Source organism: Gigantopelta aegis, chromosome 10 (assembly GCF_016097555.1).
Source record: "Gigantopelta aegis isolate Gae_Host chromosome 10, Gae_host_genome, whole genome shotgun sequence".
Classification (NCBI taxonomy): domain Eukaryota; kingdom Metazoa; phylum Mollusca; class Gastropoda; order Neomphalida; family Peltospiridae; genus Gigantopelta; species Gigantopelta aegis.
This window is the reverse complement of record NC_054708.1, coordinates 12,393,806-12,411,029: the sequence shown is the minus strand read 5'-3', so window position 1 is coordinate 12,411,029 and position 17,224 is coordinate 12,393,806. Positions and strand designations below refer to the sequence as shown.

The 17,224-nt window shown below is 41.0% G+C and overlaps 1 protein-coding gene across 4 annotated transcripts in view; it reads right to left on the bottom strand.

The window, feature by feature from the left end:
- LOC121383165 (tyrosine-protein kinase receptor torso-like) overlaps positions 1 to 17,224 on the bottom strand; it is a 190,877-nt gene that overhangs the window by 45,552 nt on the left and 128,101 nt on the right. For all 4 annotated transcript variants that reach the window (XR_005959268.1, XR_005959269.1, XM_041512994.1 and 1 more), the window contains 2 exons: positions 13,775 to 13,943; positions 2,434 to 2,648 (listed from right to left, as the gene is read on the bottom strand). Coding sequence is in view for 2 of the 4 variants with exons in the window: in XM_041512994.1 (XP_041368928.1) it covers positions 2,434 to 2,648; positions 13,775 to 13,943 (384 nt within the window). In the remaining 2 variants the exon portion in view is untranslated. The remainder of the gene's footprint in view (positions 1 to 2,433; positions 2,649 to 13,774; positions 13,944 to 17,224) is intronic.

Here is a 17,224-nt window from a genome sequence, read left to right as displayed (position 1 = left end):
GATGGACTTAGTTGTCTTCATCAATTAGGTTTACATTGTGTTTCGCTGCCGAAGTCGCGTCTGAGATAGGCCAAGTTTAAGAGAACGTCGGTTATTTAATGCGCGTTGGAAAACTCGGATACTTTCTCTATAATATACCAAACAAAATTAATTAAGGGTCAGTAGCTTATTTTCAGCATTCCATCTTTAAATTGCGTTTAAAAACAAAATACAGATTCTTTCGTTAGTAGGACGTTGTGGCGCATTCTTAAACTTAAAGACGCAGACCGTAGTTTCAGCCCGTAAAAAATGGACACTAAGTTTGGTTAAGTTACAAACCTGTAACACATTTGGATAACGAGAGTGAAACAAGAGTCTGTGAAGTTGAAACGGTGAAATATCGTTAAAAATAGACTAAAAATCGACCCAATAACTGTTACTTTCCAGACGCACGTGCGTTTTTAAAAATATAAAAAATGCATTTTGTGGCATTAGAAACACCAGAATGACTAGAAAAACGTCGGTTGTACGGAAATGAATAAGCTAAACAATACACAATAAGTAAAGTTTGATTTCAGTGATCATAAACGGCTCTAATAGTGAACAATATGCTGCAGTGTTTACAAAAAAACATGGGTATGTCCCTTTAATGATTTCAACAATAATTTAGAGCGAACACAATACCATGACACTAGCCAAGAATTGCTACAGTGCTGGCTCTCAATTAGTTTTGTTAAGTATAGGACGAGGGATTTGGACTCGGTGTTCATTCTTAACTAAGTGCTCGCAATACAATCTCTAAGGCCTAAACAAAAATTGTGTGTTTCCGAGAAACCGACCCTACCCAGAAACAAGTGCCTACCCAGGCGCATGTGTAGGTCTAAACGGTGACGAATAAAGTTTATAGGAGGGTCGAGTCATGCTCCCCCCGAAAATATATTGAAAACAAAGATGAAAATTTGCTTGAGCTTGGGAGGGGGTGGAAGAGATTTCGACTCTACAAACTCCACCCCCTACACATGCGCCTGCACCCTAATTTTTTCAATCTATTTTTTAATAGCTTTTAAAAAAGTAATATGAAGAAGAAAAGAGTAAACATAACATTTTATCTCGACCCGTAGGGGAGGATACACACACATTTAAAAGCCGATCTATCTACCTAATTTCCAGAAAATATATTTTACATACATGTGTGTATGTGTGTGTGTGCGTGTGCGCACGTGTGTGTGTGTGTGTGTGTATGTATATATGTGTGTATATATAATTGTTTTGTACGCCTAATAAATCATCAAGACCACTAAGCAGGGACTGAAACGTGAAACCGGTGGTGTATTTGTTGTGCATGCTAAGAGCATTAAAAAAACCCACATGACTGAACTCCTCCTAGATTAGGATTATAGTGATTATAATTATCACAGCTCGGTGCAGTGGTTTCTTTTAATGGTCTTAGCATGCACAACAAATATACCCCCGTCTTCCGGAAATAGCCATTTACAGCGAAGTCGAAGTCGAAACACTTTTGAAATGCCAATTTCCACTAGGGTTCAGACAAGTCCACCCTAGTTACGTCCAGTCTTTGGGATGGTCAATGAGTGGTTCCAAGCTGGCATTTACAACGGGTAAATATTGGTTTAAAATGATCTGTGTGTTTGAGAAATCATCATGAAAGCAATTTATATTTTAAAAGGATCCAATTTCCTGATAGACCCTCTAATTCTGATGAAAAAACTATCATCTGTTAGAGAGGGGATCTAGCTCAGACGCTGCAGTGATCGCCTTGGTATCCTTACATTGTATGTACTTACATTAATTAATATTAAAGTCACCACAAATCGTGAAAGCGGGGTGTGTGTGTGTGGAGGGGGAGGGGTGACTGGCCCTCTAGCTATCGCCACGAACACAATAATCTTTGTCTTTTAAACTACACCACTAGAGCACATTACTTTATTAATCATTGGCTATTGGATGTCAAACATTTGGTAATTTTGACTCATAGTCTTCAAAGAAAATCCGCTACATTGTTCCATTAGCAGCAAGGGATCTTTTATATGCACTTTCTCACAGACAGGACAACACATACCATGTTATATATATATATATATATATATATATATATATATATGTATATATGTATATATATATATATATATATATATATATATATATATATATCAGTTGTGGGGCATTGGCTGGGATTGGGAAAAACAGACAGAGAAAGGGTCGGTCCAATGAGGTGATTTGATCCTATGATACAACCACCTAGGGCGACCTCTCTACATACGGTTTTAGATCCCGCTCTTTGTGGATGCGAGTACTTTCAAAATAATTGAGAGCGGAGATGGGGGGGGGGGGGGGGGGGGGCATTGAGGACTCGGCCAAGAGATATATGTGAATAGTTTAATAGAAGTTTGTTTAATTTAAAATAAACCATAACTGTATGGTGTGGTTAATTACCCCTGGTAAGGACACAGATCCGTGGTGTGCTGGTATTTTCTCACTGATGGAAAGATGCGGCTTTTTGTGCCACTTCACATTGATCTCGCTTATCCTGTTGTTCGTGTTCATGTGCAGGGGAGATAACCACGTGACTGTGACGTTAACCAGCATGCTGTTGTTACGTTTGTATGGCTCTCCAACTTTGCATTCTAGTTCCCGAGGTGATTCTGGTTCTAACAACAACAATAAACAGTATTAAAATAAATGTATTACCCGTATGGTTAAAAATATCAAAGTGATACGTCCCACTAGAGCGCCAAGTGGGACGTAACACTTCGACGTCACACGATGACGTCATCTATTGGCGCACTACAATCTTACAGGAACGTCAGCTAAAAGATTTGAGTAAAATAAATTAAGATCGATTATGGGTAATAAATAGGATATTAAACTCGCTACCATTTCATATGATGTTTATGTCCCTCGTGAACTAATTTTCACTGTCACTCGCTAAAGCTTGTGACAATTTAAAATTATTTTACTCGGGACATAAATATGATGCGAAACGGAAGCTCGTTTAATATCCTATAAATACGAAACAAGAAAATAAATTGGAATATTTTAATACATATATTTATTTTCAAAATAAAATTAATTCGGCAAATAGACTGTCAAAATGGGCCTAAAATGTTCACAAGATATTGACAATTTTAATAAACACAAAAATTAATGAGATTCAAACTGAATAATTTAAAATAAATTAAATTAATAATCGCGTTTCTTTTGTCGCTCAGTATATATATATAACTACATATATCTATTAACATAACAATAAAAAATGAAATCAATCAAAAAAACAGATTACCAAGCCAATAAAAGACAAGACTTGACGTTTTACATTTCGCATAGCATTCATTCCCTTGAGCGTTATTCAGTTTTATTATCCTCTAAACGTGTTTTTCTTAATCTACTACTGATGTTTAAACAGGGGTTAACATCAGTAGTAGATTTTAAAAAGACGTTTAGAAGGAATTAAAATTTAATAATTGCATAATGCTCAAGGAAACGCCATGTGAAATGTGTTAAGAGTGAGAGGAGGGCGTGTTTGTTGTTAACGCCTTCACAACAATAGAATAGAATAGACTAGAACAGATGTTTAACGACACGTCAGCACGAAAAATACATCGGCTATTGGGTGTCAACCGCGGTAAATGTTCTTTAAAACAATGTTACTATGCAAAGGTTTGGCCAGTTTGTTTACAGACAATTTGTTTGTCTCTATTATTTAACCTAAACCAAAGTGTGTAATAACGTTTACTAGATTACATCAGAGTAAGTAATGCCAGGCAGTGACGTGCGCTATTTGATTTTAGAGTGGTGTCACGGTACATGCTCTTAAATTTGTTTCGCCTGTGGCGATTTTAATTGTGTTAGAGGGCCGTGTGCAGTTTATTGCCCGTAGCCCAGATGGGCAACTTGTTACGTAATACTTCGCACGATCGGACATTCCAATATGCACTTAGTCCAGCTGCGGAGGCCATGTGGCGAGTAGTTACGTAATACCTCTGCGAGTGCGGTTTTACAACCGTGATTTTGGCGACGATGGCGTCAGTAAGTCTGACGATCAGAGAGAAATTATAGCGACTCTAGTAGAGTCAGACTATGAGATGATACGTGAGGTACCGCCTTGTACTCCCAGGCAAAATCCTGATTTATAATAAATAGCTAGTGTTTTAGAGATATCGAGCAGAACGAATTAGGACGGCTCCAGGGGATCACGAACGTAGTCCGTTAGGACTTGGTAAATATCATTTCTGCTCTGTGTATAACCTTGATGTGATTGATGTGACTTAAATATACTCTTCAAAAAAAGAAACGCAAAAGGGTACAAATGGGTTATAACTCCGATTTTATGTTTCCTACCGGTTCATGCTTTGTGAATATAAGGTCATTGCATGTCCCAAACACATTCCCACGGTTACATTCGATAAAACGCAGCTACTGTACAATAAAGTTCCAAAATGTGAATATTCGCAAAAACGCAGCCACGTGCAAACCATGTCACCACTGCACGTGCGTTGTCTGCACGTGCAACATGAACACCGACAGTATAAAAGTGCAGGGTGTTCGCTTGCCTGACCTCTGTATCTGGCCGACAGTTGACAATCCAGGACATGCCACGTCTCAGTGAACCGCAGAGAAACAATGCCATCGGCCGACTAGACGCAGGCGAATCCAGAACGGCCGTTGCCAGGGCATTCCATGTGTCCCCAAGCACCATCTCCAGACTGTGGGACCGTTACCAGCAACATGGATCAACACGTGACCTCCCTAGATCCGGTCGACCACGGGTCACTACCCCCGGGCAGGACCGCTACATCCGGGTACGCCACCTTCGGGAACGATTGACTACTGCCACCTCCACAGCCGCAGCAATACCAGGTTTGCGCAGGATATCCGACCAGACTGTACGGAACCGCCTACGTGAGGTAGGAATTCGTGCCAGACGTCCAGTTCGAGGTGTCATCTTAACACCACAACACCGTCGACTCCGACTGCAGTGGTGCCAGATTCATCGACAATGGCCTCAACTGCGATGGAGACAGGTGTGGTTCAGTGACGAGTCCCGATTTCTGCTCCGACGTCATGATGGAAGATGTCGCGTGTATAGGCGTCGTGGTGAACGTTATGCGGCAAACTGCGTGCAGGAAGTGGACAGATTCGGCGGGGGTAGTGTCATGGTGTGGGCAGCCATCTCACACACTGGCAGAACTGACCTGGTCCACGTGCAGGGCAACCTGAATGCACAGGGCTACATTGACCAGATCCTCCGGCCACACATCGTTCCAGTTATGGCCAACGCCAACGCAGTGTTCCAACATGACAACGCCAGGCCTCACACAGCACGTCTCACAGCGGCTTTCCTACAGAACAACAACATTAATGTCCTTCCTTGGCCATCGATATCACCGGATTTGAACCCAATTGAGCATCTATGGGACGAGTTGGACCGACGCCTCCGACAGCGACAACCACAGCCCCAGACCCTGCCCGAGCTGGCAGCAGCCTTGCAGGCCGAGTGGGCCACCATCCCCCGGGACGTCATCCGTACTCTGGTTGCTTCAATGGGCAGGCGGTGCCAGGCAGTTGTCAACACACGCGGAGGCCACACCCGGTATTGACTCCAGATGACCTTGACCTTGGTGGTGTGTCCTATCACTTACTCACAATGGACTAGAGTGAATTGTGAACAATCCTGCAACATTTGGTAATTATCGGTCTCACCATTCAATAATTAAATCAATTCTCCAAATGTTACGACAATGTGGTTTTGCGTTTCTTCTTTTGAAGAGTATATTTTAATACTGTATTATACCAATATTCTTTAGACAGTGTCTTCGGTCATCTGACGAAGTAAATCGTAGACTTTTTGTTCTAACATTATATGAGTATTTGGTAATATAAAGCTTAGCCAGTCATCCTAGAAGACCCTAGGTAAACTGTAGGTTATTGTCTTTATTGTGATAGGTACCAGTATTAATTTTGTGTTACAGATTACTGAAAGAGTAGTTAAGGGTTAATTAAAAATTAACCCGTTAGGAATAGAGCTGTAATTCCTTTATTAATTAAGTTCCCCAAGAAGCGTTCCTAAATTATCACACGTTACTGAACGAGTAGTAAGGGTTAATTAAAAATTAACCAGTTAGGAATGGTATTGAAATTCCTTTATTAATTAACTTCTCCTGTAAGCGTTTCTCAATTATCACACGTGTGGGTGTGGTGTAACGGTGAAGTGATTCGTATATTGTGTAACTAGACACCTAGAGATTAACTAATTAAGTGATCAGTTCTGGGTTGTTATTATTGCTGTTATTAATTTACTACTACGGCTGTACATTTGTCAGCGTAGGATAATACAGATTCCAAAGTGTATTGTGTTTTTGTTGTGTTTCTAGAGAATTACGTGCTATATTAATATATACCTTATATAAGATCGTATCTCTGATCATACCTAGAGACGAGCCATACTAGGGTTAACAGCCTGTTACAGAGAGATCTAAAAGATATACAAGTAGGAGAGACATTTTGATAATCGTGTTTTATTCGGTTACGGGAATTATAGAATCCCCGTGACAGGAGTAGAAAATTGGGGGCTTGTCCGGGATCTGAAACGGGACATGCATATTTAAAAAGGTATTGTTTGTAAATGGGGGCTTTATAAATTATTTTTACAAATTTACCAGAAGTAGCACGTTGTTCACTAGAAAATTAATTAATATTAAGTGCGTCATATCTAAACATGGATAAGAATTTGCTGGATAGGCCTACGCTCAGTGTAGTGGAGATTAAGCGAGCACGTAAGGCCGAGTTAGTTGAAATCGCGGGTGAGCGAGAAATTGATTTAACATCAGCTAAAACCTTAGGAGATATAAGGACAATTATTATCCAGGAAGTTTTTGGCGATAGTCCTGTTATGGAAGAAAGTGAGATTGTTCCAGAGATAGAGATAAGTGACTTGAGTATGGAACAACGTTTAGCTTTTAAAAGACTTGAGTACGAAAGAGAAGAACGTGCATTAGATAGAGAGAGGGAGAGAGAAAGAGAAGATAGGGATAGAGAAAAAGAAGATAGGGATAGAGAGAGAGAGAGAGACAGAGAAGAGAGGGATAGAGAGAGAGAGAGAGAGAGAGAGAGAGAGAGAGAGAGAGAGAGAGAGAGAGAGAGAGAGAGAGAGAGAGAGAGAGAGAGAGAGAGAGAGAGAGAGAGACAGAAATAGAGAAGATAGACATAGCGATAGAGAAAGAGAAGAGAGGGATAGAGAGAGAGAGAGAGAGAAAGAGAAGAGAGGGATAGAGAATTCCAGTTAGAAAAATTAAAAGTGGAACATGAGTTAAAGTTGAATACTGAAGAAGTCAGACGAGAAGCCGGAAATGGGTTTAACATGTCGGAGGCTTATAGATCAGTGCCGGTATTTGATGACGAGGAGGTAGACATGTTCTTTCAACTTTTTGAACGGGCCGCTAAGCAGCTAAATTGGCCGGAGTCTAAGTGGACATTGTTAGCCGTGTCTAAGTTTAAGGGGAAGGCTAGTATAGCTTATAATTCAATGAGTGATGAGCGAGCAAGTCAGTACGACTTAGTTAAGGCTGCAGTGTTGAGGGCTTATGAATTACGACCTGAGGATTATCGTTTACGGTATAGCGAGTTGAGAAAAACGCAGGGTCAGTCTTATAGTGAGTTTGTGGCTAAGAAGGCAGGGATGTTTGATAAATGGGTTGTTTCTCATCAGGTAGAGTCATATACCGAGTTACGGGAGTTGTTGATCTTACAGGACATTAAAAATGGATTACCAGTTAGCTTACGTATTCATTTAGAGGATCGTGATATCAAAAAGATAGAGGAGGCAGGCATAGTGGCAGATGATTACGTGTTAATACACAAAGCTCAGGCAGTACCGGGTAGCTCTTTACAACAGGTGATATAAGAAGAAATTTCAGCCAGGTTTTTTCCCGGGAAAGTAACTATCGGGGAGAGTCATCTAGTTGGTCAGCTAGTCAGGCAAGGAATGCACCTGGTGGGCAAAGTAAGGATAGACCTGCATTATCAGCCAATGCACGAACTTTTCGTCCACACTGCAGTTACTGTAAAAAGGATAACCATCTTATCGGGGACTGTTTTAAAAGGAAACGCGATAATGCGCAAGTGGTCGGTTTAGTGAGGTCAGCTCCGTTAGCGAGAGAGTTAATGGTTAGTCCCATGGCAGAGAAAGTAAACCCGTATGTGTCCACTGGTATGGTTTGTGATGTGAAACAAGAGTTGTGTCCCTAAGGCAATATCAATCTATAGAGATACCGGGTGTAGTCAGAGTCTGATAACGCAAAAGTGTTTAGCTGGTATTGAAAATTCAGACATAGGACGTAGTTTGGCCTTAACCTCGGTTACTGGAGAAAAAATGGTTGTCAGGTTACATAAGGTTTTCTTGTGTTCGAGGTTTGTGACGGGACCAGTCATTATGGGGGTTGTGAAGGACTTGCCCGTTGAAAACATAGGAGTTTTGTTGGGAAATGATTTGACTAGTCAGTGTTGTCAGCCGAAATGTGACCAGTTGTTAATTAAAGACAGCCCTTTACCCATAGAAGAGTGTGAGGTTGATGAGATTAGTTATCCTGCGTGTGTAAAGACTAGGGCTATGGCCAGTAGGTTAGCACGGGATCTAGAGGATATTTGTGATTTGTCTGATACGTGTGTGAGCCATGAAATTGGAGTGGATGAGGTTATCAGTAAAATGGAAGATAAGTCAACTGACAAATTAAATGTGGTGGAACCTGTTGATCTCCCGCAGAGGGGAATTGAACCAGCTGTCTTTGATAGAGGGGATTTACCTTGTAATAGACAAGAGTTAATTCTAGAGCAGGGGGCTGATCCAAATTTGTTGGCAGCTCGCACTACCTTGTTAACTGTGGACAAGGGAGTATTAATAAATAAGAGAGTTAGAGATCGGAGGTTGCCGGCGACCGAACTAGCTAGGACGCAACTGAGCCATGCTCAGAACAAAATAAAATCAGAGTTTGATAGGAAGGCTAGGAAGCAACTGAGCCATGCTCAGAGCAAAATAAAATCAGTGTTTGATAGGAAGGCTAGGAGTCGGGAATTTAAACCAGGGGATAAGGTGCTGCTGTACCTTCCCATTAAATGGGGTTCATTGCAGAACAGGTATTTCGGGCCCTATGTTGTGCGCAAACGGGTTAATGAGACAGGGTATGTGATAAACACTCCTGATAGGGTTAGGAAACGTAGGTATTGTCACATCAATTTGCTAAAAGGTTATTTTGACAGACTGCCGATAGTTCCAGAGAGACCGGTCCAAAATGAGAGACACTCAATTTCCTGTGATGACGTCAAGACTGCGGCGATCAAGTTGGCCAACGGCCAGATTCTAGCAGACTTGAACCCCCAGCGAGCAAAGCTGACTACATTGATACAAGACAATGTTTCCATTTGTCAGAACCTTCCAACGGTTACCAATACTTTAAGCCAAGATGTGCGCTTGGAACCCAACGCTACACCGCGTCGACAGCATGCCTATCGGAGAAAACCGGGAAAAACGTGCGACGCTGAAAAGGAAGGAAACGAAGTTCCATTGGTCAGGTGAATGCGAGAAGTCATTCAACCGTATCAAGGCAGATGCGCTACTCGTCTCCCGTGATGGTAGCACCAGACTACCGAATGCCTTTCAAGCTAGCTGCGAGAGCCAGTGACGTGGGTGCTGGAGCTGTGCTGTTCCCAGAAGACGAAGACGGACTGGACCATCCTAATGAAAGCCTCCAACCAGAGAGTTTTGAGATGGAGTCTTCTTCTGCAAGAATACCCCCAATTACCATCGAACATATCAAGGGCACATCCAATGTAATCGCTGATGCCCTGTCCCGAAGTTGAACGTTATGATAATGTGTTGACATTCTTTATTTCTGTTTTGTTTATATATATTTTATTTGTATACCAGGGACTCAGAGACTCAGTGTGATTACTGGTAGTCACCTTATTATTACATGTGTTATAAATGCCCGTATGCGTCGGTTAACGCACCTTTTGTTTTAATGTAGTATATTTCCCTATTCCTAGAGTAGAGGAAATATCCTTTTTGAGGTGGGGGTGTGTCACGGTACATGCTCTTAAATTTGTTTCGTCTGTGGCGATTTTAATTGTGTTAGAGGGCCGTGTGCAGTTTATTGCCCGTAGCCCAGATGGGCAACTTGTTACGTAATACTTCGCAGGATCGGACATTCCAATATGCACTTAGTCCAGCTGCGGAGGCCATGTGGCGAGTAGTTACGTAATACCTCTGCGAGTGCGGTTTTACAACCGTGATTTTGGCGACGATGGCGTCAGTAAGTCTGACGATCAGAGAGAAATAATACCGACTCTAGTAGAGTCAGACTATCAGATGATACGTGAGGCACCGCCTTGTACTCCCAGGCAAAATCCTGATTTATAATAAATAGCTAGTGTTTTAGAGATATCGAGGAGAACGAATTAGGACGGCTCCAGGGGATCACGAACGTAGTCCGTTAGGACTTGGTAAATATCATTTCTGCTCTGTGTATAACCTTGATGTGATTGATGTGACTTAAATATTTTAATACTGTATTATACCAATATTCTTTAGACAGTGTCTTCGGTCATCTGACGAAGTAAATCGTAGACTTTTTGTTCTAACATTATATGAGTATTTGGTAATATAAAGCTTAGCCAGTCATCCTAGAAGACCCTAGGTAAACTGTAGGTTATTGTCTTTATTGTGATAGGTACCAGTATTAATTTTGTGTTACAGATTACTGAAAGAGTAGTTAAGGGTTAATTAAAAATTAACCCGTTAGGAATAGAGCTGTAATTCCTTTATTAATTAAGTTCCCCAAGAAGCGTTCCTAAATTATCACACGTTACTGAACGAGTAGTAAGGGTTAATTAAAAATTAACCAGTTAGGAATGGTGTTGTAATTCCTTTATTAATTAACTTCTCCTATAAGCGTTTCTCAATTATCACACGTGTGGGTGTGGTGTAACGGTGAAGTGATTCGCATATTGTGTAACTAGACACCTAGAGATTAACTAATTAAGTGATCAGTTCTGGGTTGTTATTATTGCTGTTATTAATTTACTACTACGGCTGTACATTTGTCAGCGTAGGATAATACAGATTCCAAAGTGTATTGTGTTTTTGTTGTGTTTCTAGAGAACTACGTGCTATATTAATATATACCTTATATAAGATCGTATCTCTGATCATACCTAGAGACGAGCCATACTAGGGTTAACAGCCTGTTACAGAGAGATCTAAAAGATATACAAGTAGGAGAGACATTTTGATAATCGTGTTTTATTCGGTTACGGGAATTATAGAATCCCCGTGACAAGTGGAGATTCGCATTTGGCGTTACAAAGTGTTACGGTCTAAAAGGAATGCCAGAGTTTGTATTATGTAACTGTAATAGCTGAACAGCCCTGAACGACGGTATAGCCATTTCATCTTACCATAAGTATATATTACATCACGTTTCCAATTCATTGAAGAACTAAACAAAAACGTTTGCTTTGTTTAACAACACCACTAGAATACATTGATTAATTAATTATCGGCTAATGGACATCAAACATTTGGTGATTATGACACGTAGTCATCAGAAGAAACCCGCTACATTTTTCCTAATGCAGCAAGAGATCTTTTATATGCACTTTCCCACAGATAGGAAAGCACATACCACGGCCTTTGACTAGTTGTAGTGCATTGGTTTGAGCGAGAAAAAACTCAATCAGTTGACTGGATCCACCTATGTGGTTCGACCCTGCGCCGCAAGCACCACAAGCGAGCACTCACCCGACTGAGCTAAATCCCGCCCCTGAAGAACTAACCAGTTCCGAAACGATACATTCTCAATGATCCAGTAATGGTTAACAGTGTATTGAAGAACTAACCAGTTCCGAAACGATACATTCTCAATGATCCAGTAATGGTTAACAGTGTATTGAAGAACTAACCAGTTCCGAAACGATACACTCAATGATCCACTGAGCTAAATCCCGTATTGAAGAACTAACCAGTTCCGAAACGATACATTCTCAATGATCCAGTAATGGTTAACAGTGTATTGAAGAACTAACCAGTTCCGAAACGATACATTCTCAATGATCCAGTAATGGTTAACAGTGTATTGAAGAACTAACCAGTTCCGAAACGATACATTCTCAATGATCCAGTAATGGTTAACAGTGTATTGAAGAACTAACCAGTTCCGAAACGATACATTCTCAATGATCCAGTAATGGTTAACAGTGTATTGTGTCCCTCGTAGCGTGCAATTAATTAATTAAGCAACTAGATGTGTAAATATCTGAACCCAAACTGATCACATACTAAGTCTGTAGTTGTAGTGTCGTAATTTTAAAACTTTATGATCAGTGGAAAATAGCCTTGAGAGTGCAGCATTAACCCATGTGTCAAGCAAACATTTTACTAAGTATCTGGGCTCAGTTAATACGTTTAATTAATACAGTTCCGTAAACTGAATACTTCAGAGAAAACCAGGGAAGTAGTTGTAGAGCATCGTTATCTTAAAACTTTATTATCGGTTTCTCTTGAAATATTTCAAATGACCTTCAGAGAGCAGCTTTAACGAGATGGCAAATGTTTGTTTTACAGACAGCCTGCTACTAATTGAGCAACAAGACGCGTAAGTCTCTGAATCCATACAGACCACATATCTTGTATTTGTAGTGTGTCGTAGTTGTGAAATTTTATTATCTGTTTCTATTTAAATAATTTAAATAACCTTGGCTGGGCAGCTTTAACAACACAAGCAAGGAAACATTTCTTTATAAACTGCCTGGTAATAACTAACTAATAAGACGTAAGTTGTCGAACATAGACAGACCGTTAGTCTTGAAGTTGCAGTGTGTCGTAATTTCAAAACGTTACGATCTGTGAAAAATAAACTTCAGAGAGCAGTTTTAATAACACGAACAAGAAGACGCTTTAAAACCTGTCTGGTCCTGCTCAAGCAACAAGACGTGTAAGCATCTGAAGATAAATAGACCACATATCTTGTAGTTATAGTATGTCGTAATTTAAAAAAAAATATATGATCTGTTTTTATTTAACGTTGAAGAGGAGCTTTAATAGCACGCATAAGCAAATGTTTTAAAAACTGGCTGGTCCTAATTAAGCAACAAGACATGTAATTACGTAAACCCAGACAAACCACATATCTTGTAGTTGTATGGTGTCGTAATTTTAGAACTTTATGATTTGTTTTTGTTTAAATATTAAATACCATTCAGAGAGCAGCTTTAAAAACACGAAAAGGGAAGTATTGTTGGGGTTTGGGGTTTTTTTTTACAAACTACCTGGTCCTAAGTAAGCATCTGAACCCAGACAGACCACATATATTGTAGTTGAAGTGTGTCGTAATTTAAAAAATTTATAAACTGTTTCTGTCTAAATAGCCATACGAAAGCAGCTTTGACAACATGAGCGAACAAATGTGGGTTTTTTTTACAAACTAATTAAGCTGGCAGACGTGTAGCTGCAGCCAGACAGACCACATATCCTGTAGTTGTAGTGTGTCGTAATTTTAAAACTTTATGACCTGTTTCTGTTTAAATACTAAACTATTAAAAATACCCTTCACAGAGCAGCTTTAACAACACGACAAATAAAGAAAACTTTATATATATATATATATATGTGTGTGTGTGTGTGTGTGTGTGTGTGTGTGTGTGTGTGTGTGTGTGTGTATACATACAAATTGCCCGGTCCTAATTAAGCAACAAGACGTATTTAAGTAGTTGAACTCAAACATACCACATATCCTGTAGTTGTAGTGTGTGGTGGGGAGACAGCTCAGGGTCTTGAAGACGAGGGTGGTCAGCTTGCTACTCGTCTGGAAGTCCTTGTCGTACGTCTGCACGTCTACGGAGTACGTCTGGTCGAACTTCAGGTTCGTCAACTCGTACTTGAACTCGGGCCACAACTGGTGAAACAGAATTAACAAAAGAAAGTGCAGCCACGGCGGAGCAGTGGGGCTGGGGGGGGGGGGGGCTCTAGAATCAAATATTATTGGTAGTAAATTTTAAGGCAGAGAGAGAGAGAGAGAGAGAGAGAGAGAGAGAGAGAGAGAGAGAGAGAGAGAGAGAGAGAGCAAGTGTAATACATGAAGCTTAAGTGAGAGAGACAGAGTTAATTCGATCTCAGTCAGCCCCATCCCCCCAATGTCTACTTGCTTCCATCGTGCTTGAAGTGGAGTGGTGTAAGAACTTAGTAGAATATCGGTCAAGGTGGGTCAAATAGTAATTAAATTGGTAACTAGTATACAGTACGGGAAAATGGTTTTAGCGAATTGCACTTTTTTACAGACAGGAAAACACATACCACGGTCTTTGACTAGTTGTGGCGCACTGGTTGTAACGAGAAAAAACCCAATCAGTTGAATGGATCCACCGAGGTGGATCGATCCTCCGACGTAAGCACCTCAAACGAGAACTCAACTGACTGAGCTAATTCCCGCCCCTTTGATGCTACAATATTCTTGCAAATGTGTCACGAATAGAAGACAATACTCGTTTCTGTGGAATTCCGTTTATCTCACCACTCGTTGTTTAAAAGCGTATGCGAGTCACTTTTACTCGTTAAACTAGGTAAAAACTACCAACTGTCACGACGGATTTGGCCCACTTGCCGATCTCTCGACCTCTGCGACTGTCTAGTTGCTAGTCTGAGCGCTCTCACAACTCGATTTTCATTGTATACAACTCTACGACCAATTAGTTGTTAATCTGAGTGTACCCATCTAAGTTGGGAGCGGGGGGGGGGGGGGGGGGGGGGGGGGGGATTACAACGCAACTGTCGAGTTGCACAACTTCCTCGTGACAGTTGATAGTCGTTTTTTTTTTGTCTTTTTTCTTTTTTATACCAGTGCCCTTTTCCTTTCTCTCCTTTGAATTCCATTTCATTTCTTCCCGACCTGGCAACTCCTATCTTTCAACTTCTTTCGCTGTCCACCTCCACATCCCGTCCTTGTCTCTCCAACCGCGACAGGTGCTTGTCTCTTGTGGCTATCTGTGCCACACACCTGTTCCCCATCAGATTTTGGCTGGTGGGCTTAGTCTGACCACTTCGGGGAGTGTTCAGTAGTTACTTCTGGCATTGTTAAGAGGCACTTGTAAGCACCTACTATACACCCCTACTACCGGCGGTCGTTAGTTTGTGCCGTGGGTAAGACGAGGATGCCAGGTGGGTACAGGGAAATACACAAAGACTGCACCCGTAGAGGAAGTTGAGACAGGTAGGCGATGGTGTGGACAGCTCAGAAGACAGAGTCGAATGAAATTGACAGAATGAGTCGAAACAGATTGAAATCTTGGGAGAAATTGGAATTTTTTTTATATTAAGATAATGAGAATGATAGGCAGAGGGTGATAGATTAGACAGATGAATGAATGTGTGAGCCAGCTTTGACGGGATTTGAACCACTGCCGTCAGCTTGATTGTCCAGCAGCTTATCCACTAGACCACGGAGCTCACTACAGTTGATAGTCTTAGCCTAGCATTATTAGACACATTAAATTTCAAAAACAAAACCCAACCTCGTTGTGAGATAAATTATATCCAACGGCCACTCGTGTAGTATTTTGTATTTCACCAACTCTTCAGGCTAATGTCAAGAGTAAACTCGATAATAATCACACTAATGGTAAAAAAAAGAGTTTGTTTTGTATAACGACACAACTAGAGCACATTGATTTATTAATCATCGGCTATTGGATGTCATACATTTGGTCATTTAGACATATAGTTTTAGAGAAGAAACCCGCTACATTTGTCCATTAGTAACAAAGGATCCCACAGGCAGGATATCACAAACCACAGTCTTTGATATGCCAGTCGTGGCGCACTGGCTAGAATGAGAAATAGCCCAATGGGCCCACTGACGGGAGTCGATCCCAAACCGACCGCGCATCAAGCGAGCGCTTTACCACTGGGCTGCGTCCCGTCCCGACTGCATGTCGTCAAATTTAGGAAAGTGTGTGTCCGTTTTACTTGGCGATCGTTTGGTTGTGAAAAATTGACAGTTTCCAACACTAAGTCCGCTCTACCCCTATTCAAACACTTAAACCACAGTAGGACTCGATGTCACTCAATCTACGTACCTAACGGTTCGAGTGCATGTACAGTGCCTAACGAGAAACTAGTTAATCGAACTGTAAATGTCAAAGACACACTTTCTGGTCATTTTACAAACATATAATATAAACACGGGGGGATCAGGAAATTTGTAAAGTGAAGGGGGGGGGGGGGGGAGGGGTCATAATATTCTAGAAAGGACAAGACTGAATCTGTTGAAAGCAAATGAGTGGTGCTCCCAAATTTACTTAAGATTCAAAGGCATGCTCTACTAACATTTATGAAATAAAGATGCTAAGAGAATAATTAAAACACAAATCAGTGGCGGAACCAGAAAATCCATTTGGGGGGGGGGGGGGCAATGACATGAGGCGGAATACCAGTGGAACTTTGGTGGAGGTTTGGAGGGGATTGTAAAAAATGAAAATTAATATATAATAAAATTATAACTGTCGCAAAATTTAGGGGTGCGGGCCCCTGCCCCTGCCCCTGCCCCTGCCCCCCCCCCCCCAGATCCGCCTCTGCAAATTCATCAAAAAGTGCACTTTAAATGGACGAGGGAGGGGGCACAGTACCCCGTTGACCTTCTCTGTATCCGTGAATGAATAATATGACATAAAACAACATTTTTAATCATTAGAGGCCTATCTGAAATAGCAGTTATCTGCAAGCAAGGTGTGGCGAACACTCACATATGCTTAGGGCGACTTAGTCTACATATCTACCTCGGCTGTTCTTACTTTAATTTGAAATGCAAGCAAACACTGGTATTTCATTCAAAGGCCAGCTACGCAACTGGCCACCCGGCCAGGTTTCCGACGTAAGGTTTTAACGTGCTTGAAGTTATTTTCAAATCACCAAGAACATACCCCAGTTCTAACGAATTAGCTTACCCTGGGTCAACAGACCTCGCAGCTCAATATATGAGAGATGTTAAAATCGTCATTATCAATATAGGGCATCAAGTTTACCACAATTATTCTAAACTAGTCAGTACTTCATTCTGCCTGTTACCGTTCAGCGAGATTCAACCTTTATGAAATCACATAAAAAATGCCGATACCCGAGGCAGAAACTGTTTCTTCATGTAAAAACTCGCGACAAAGTGCCGCCCATGAACCAAATTGCTGT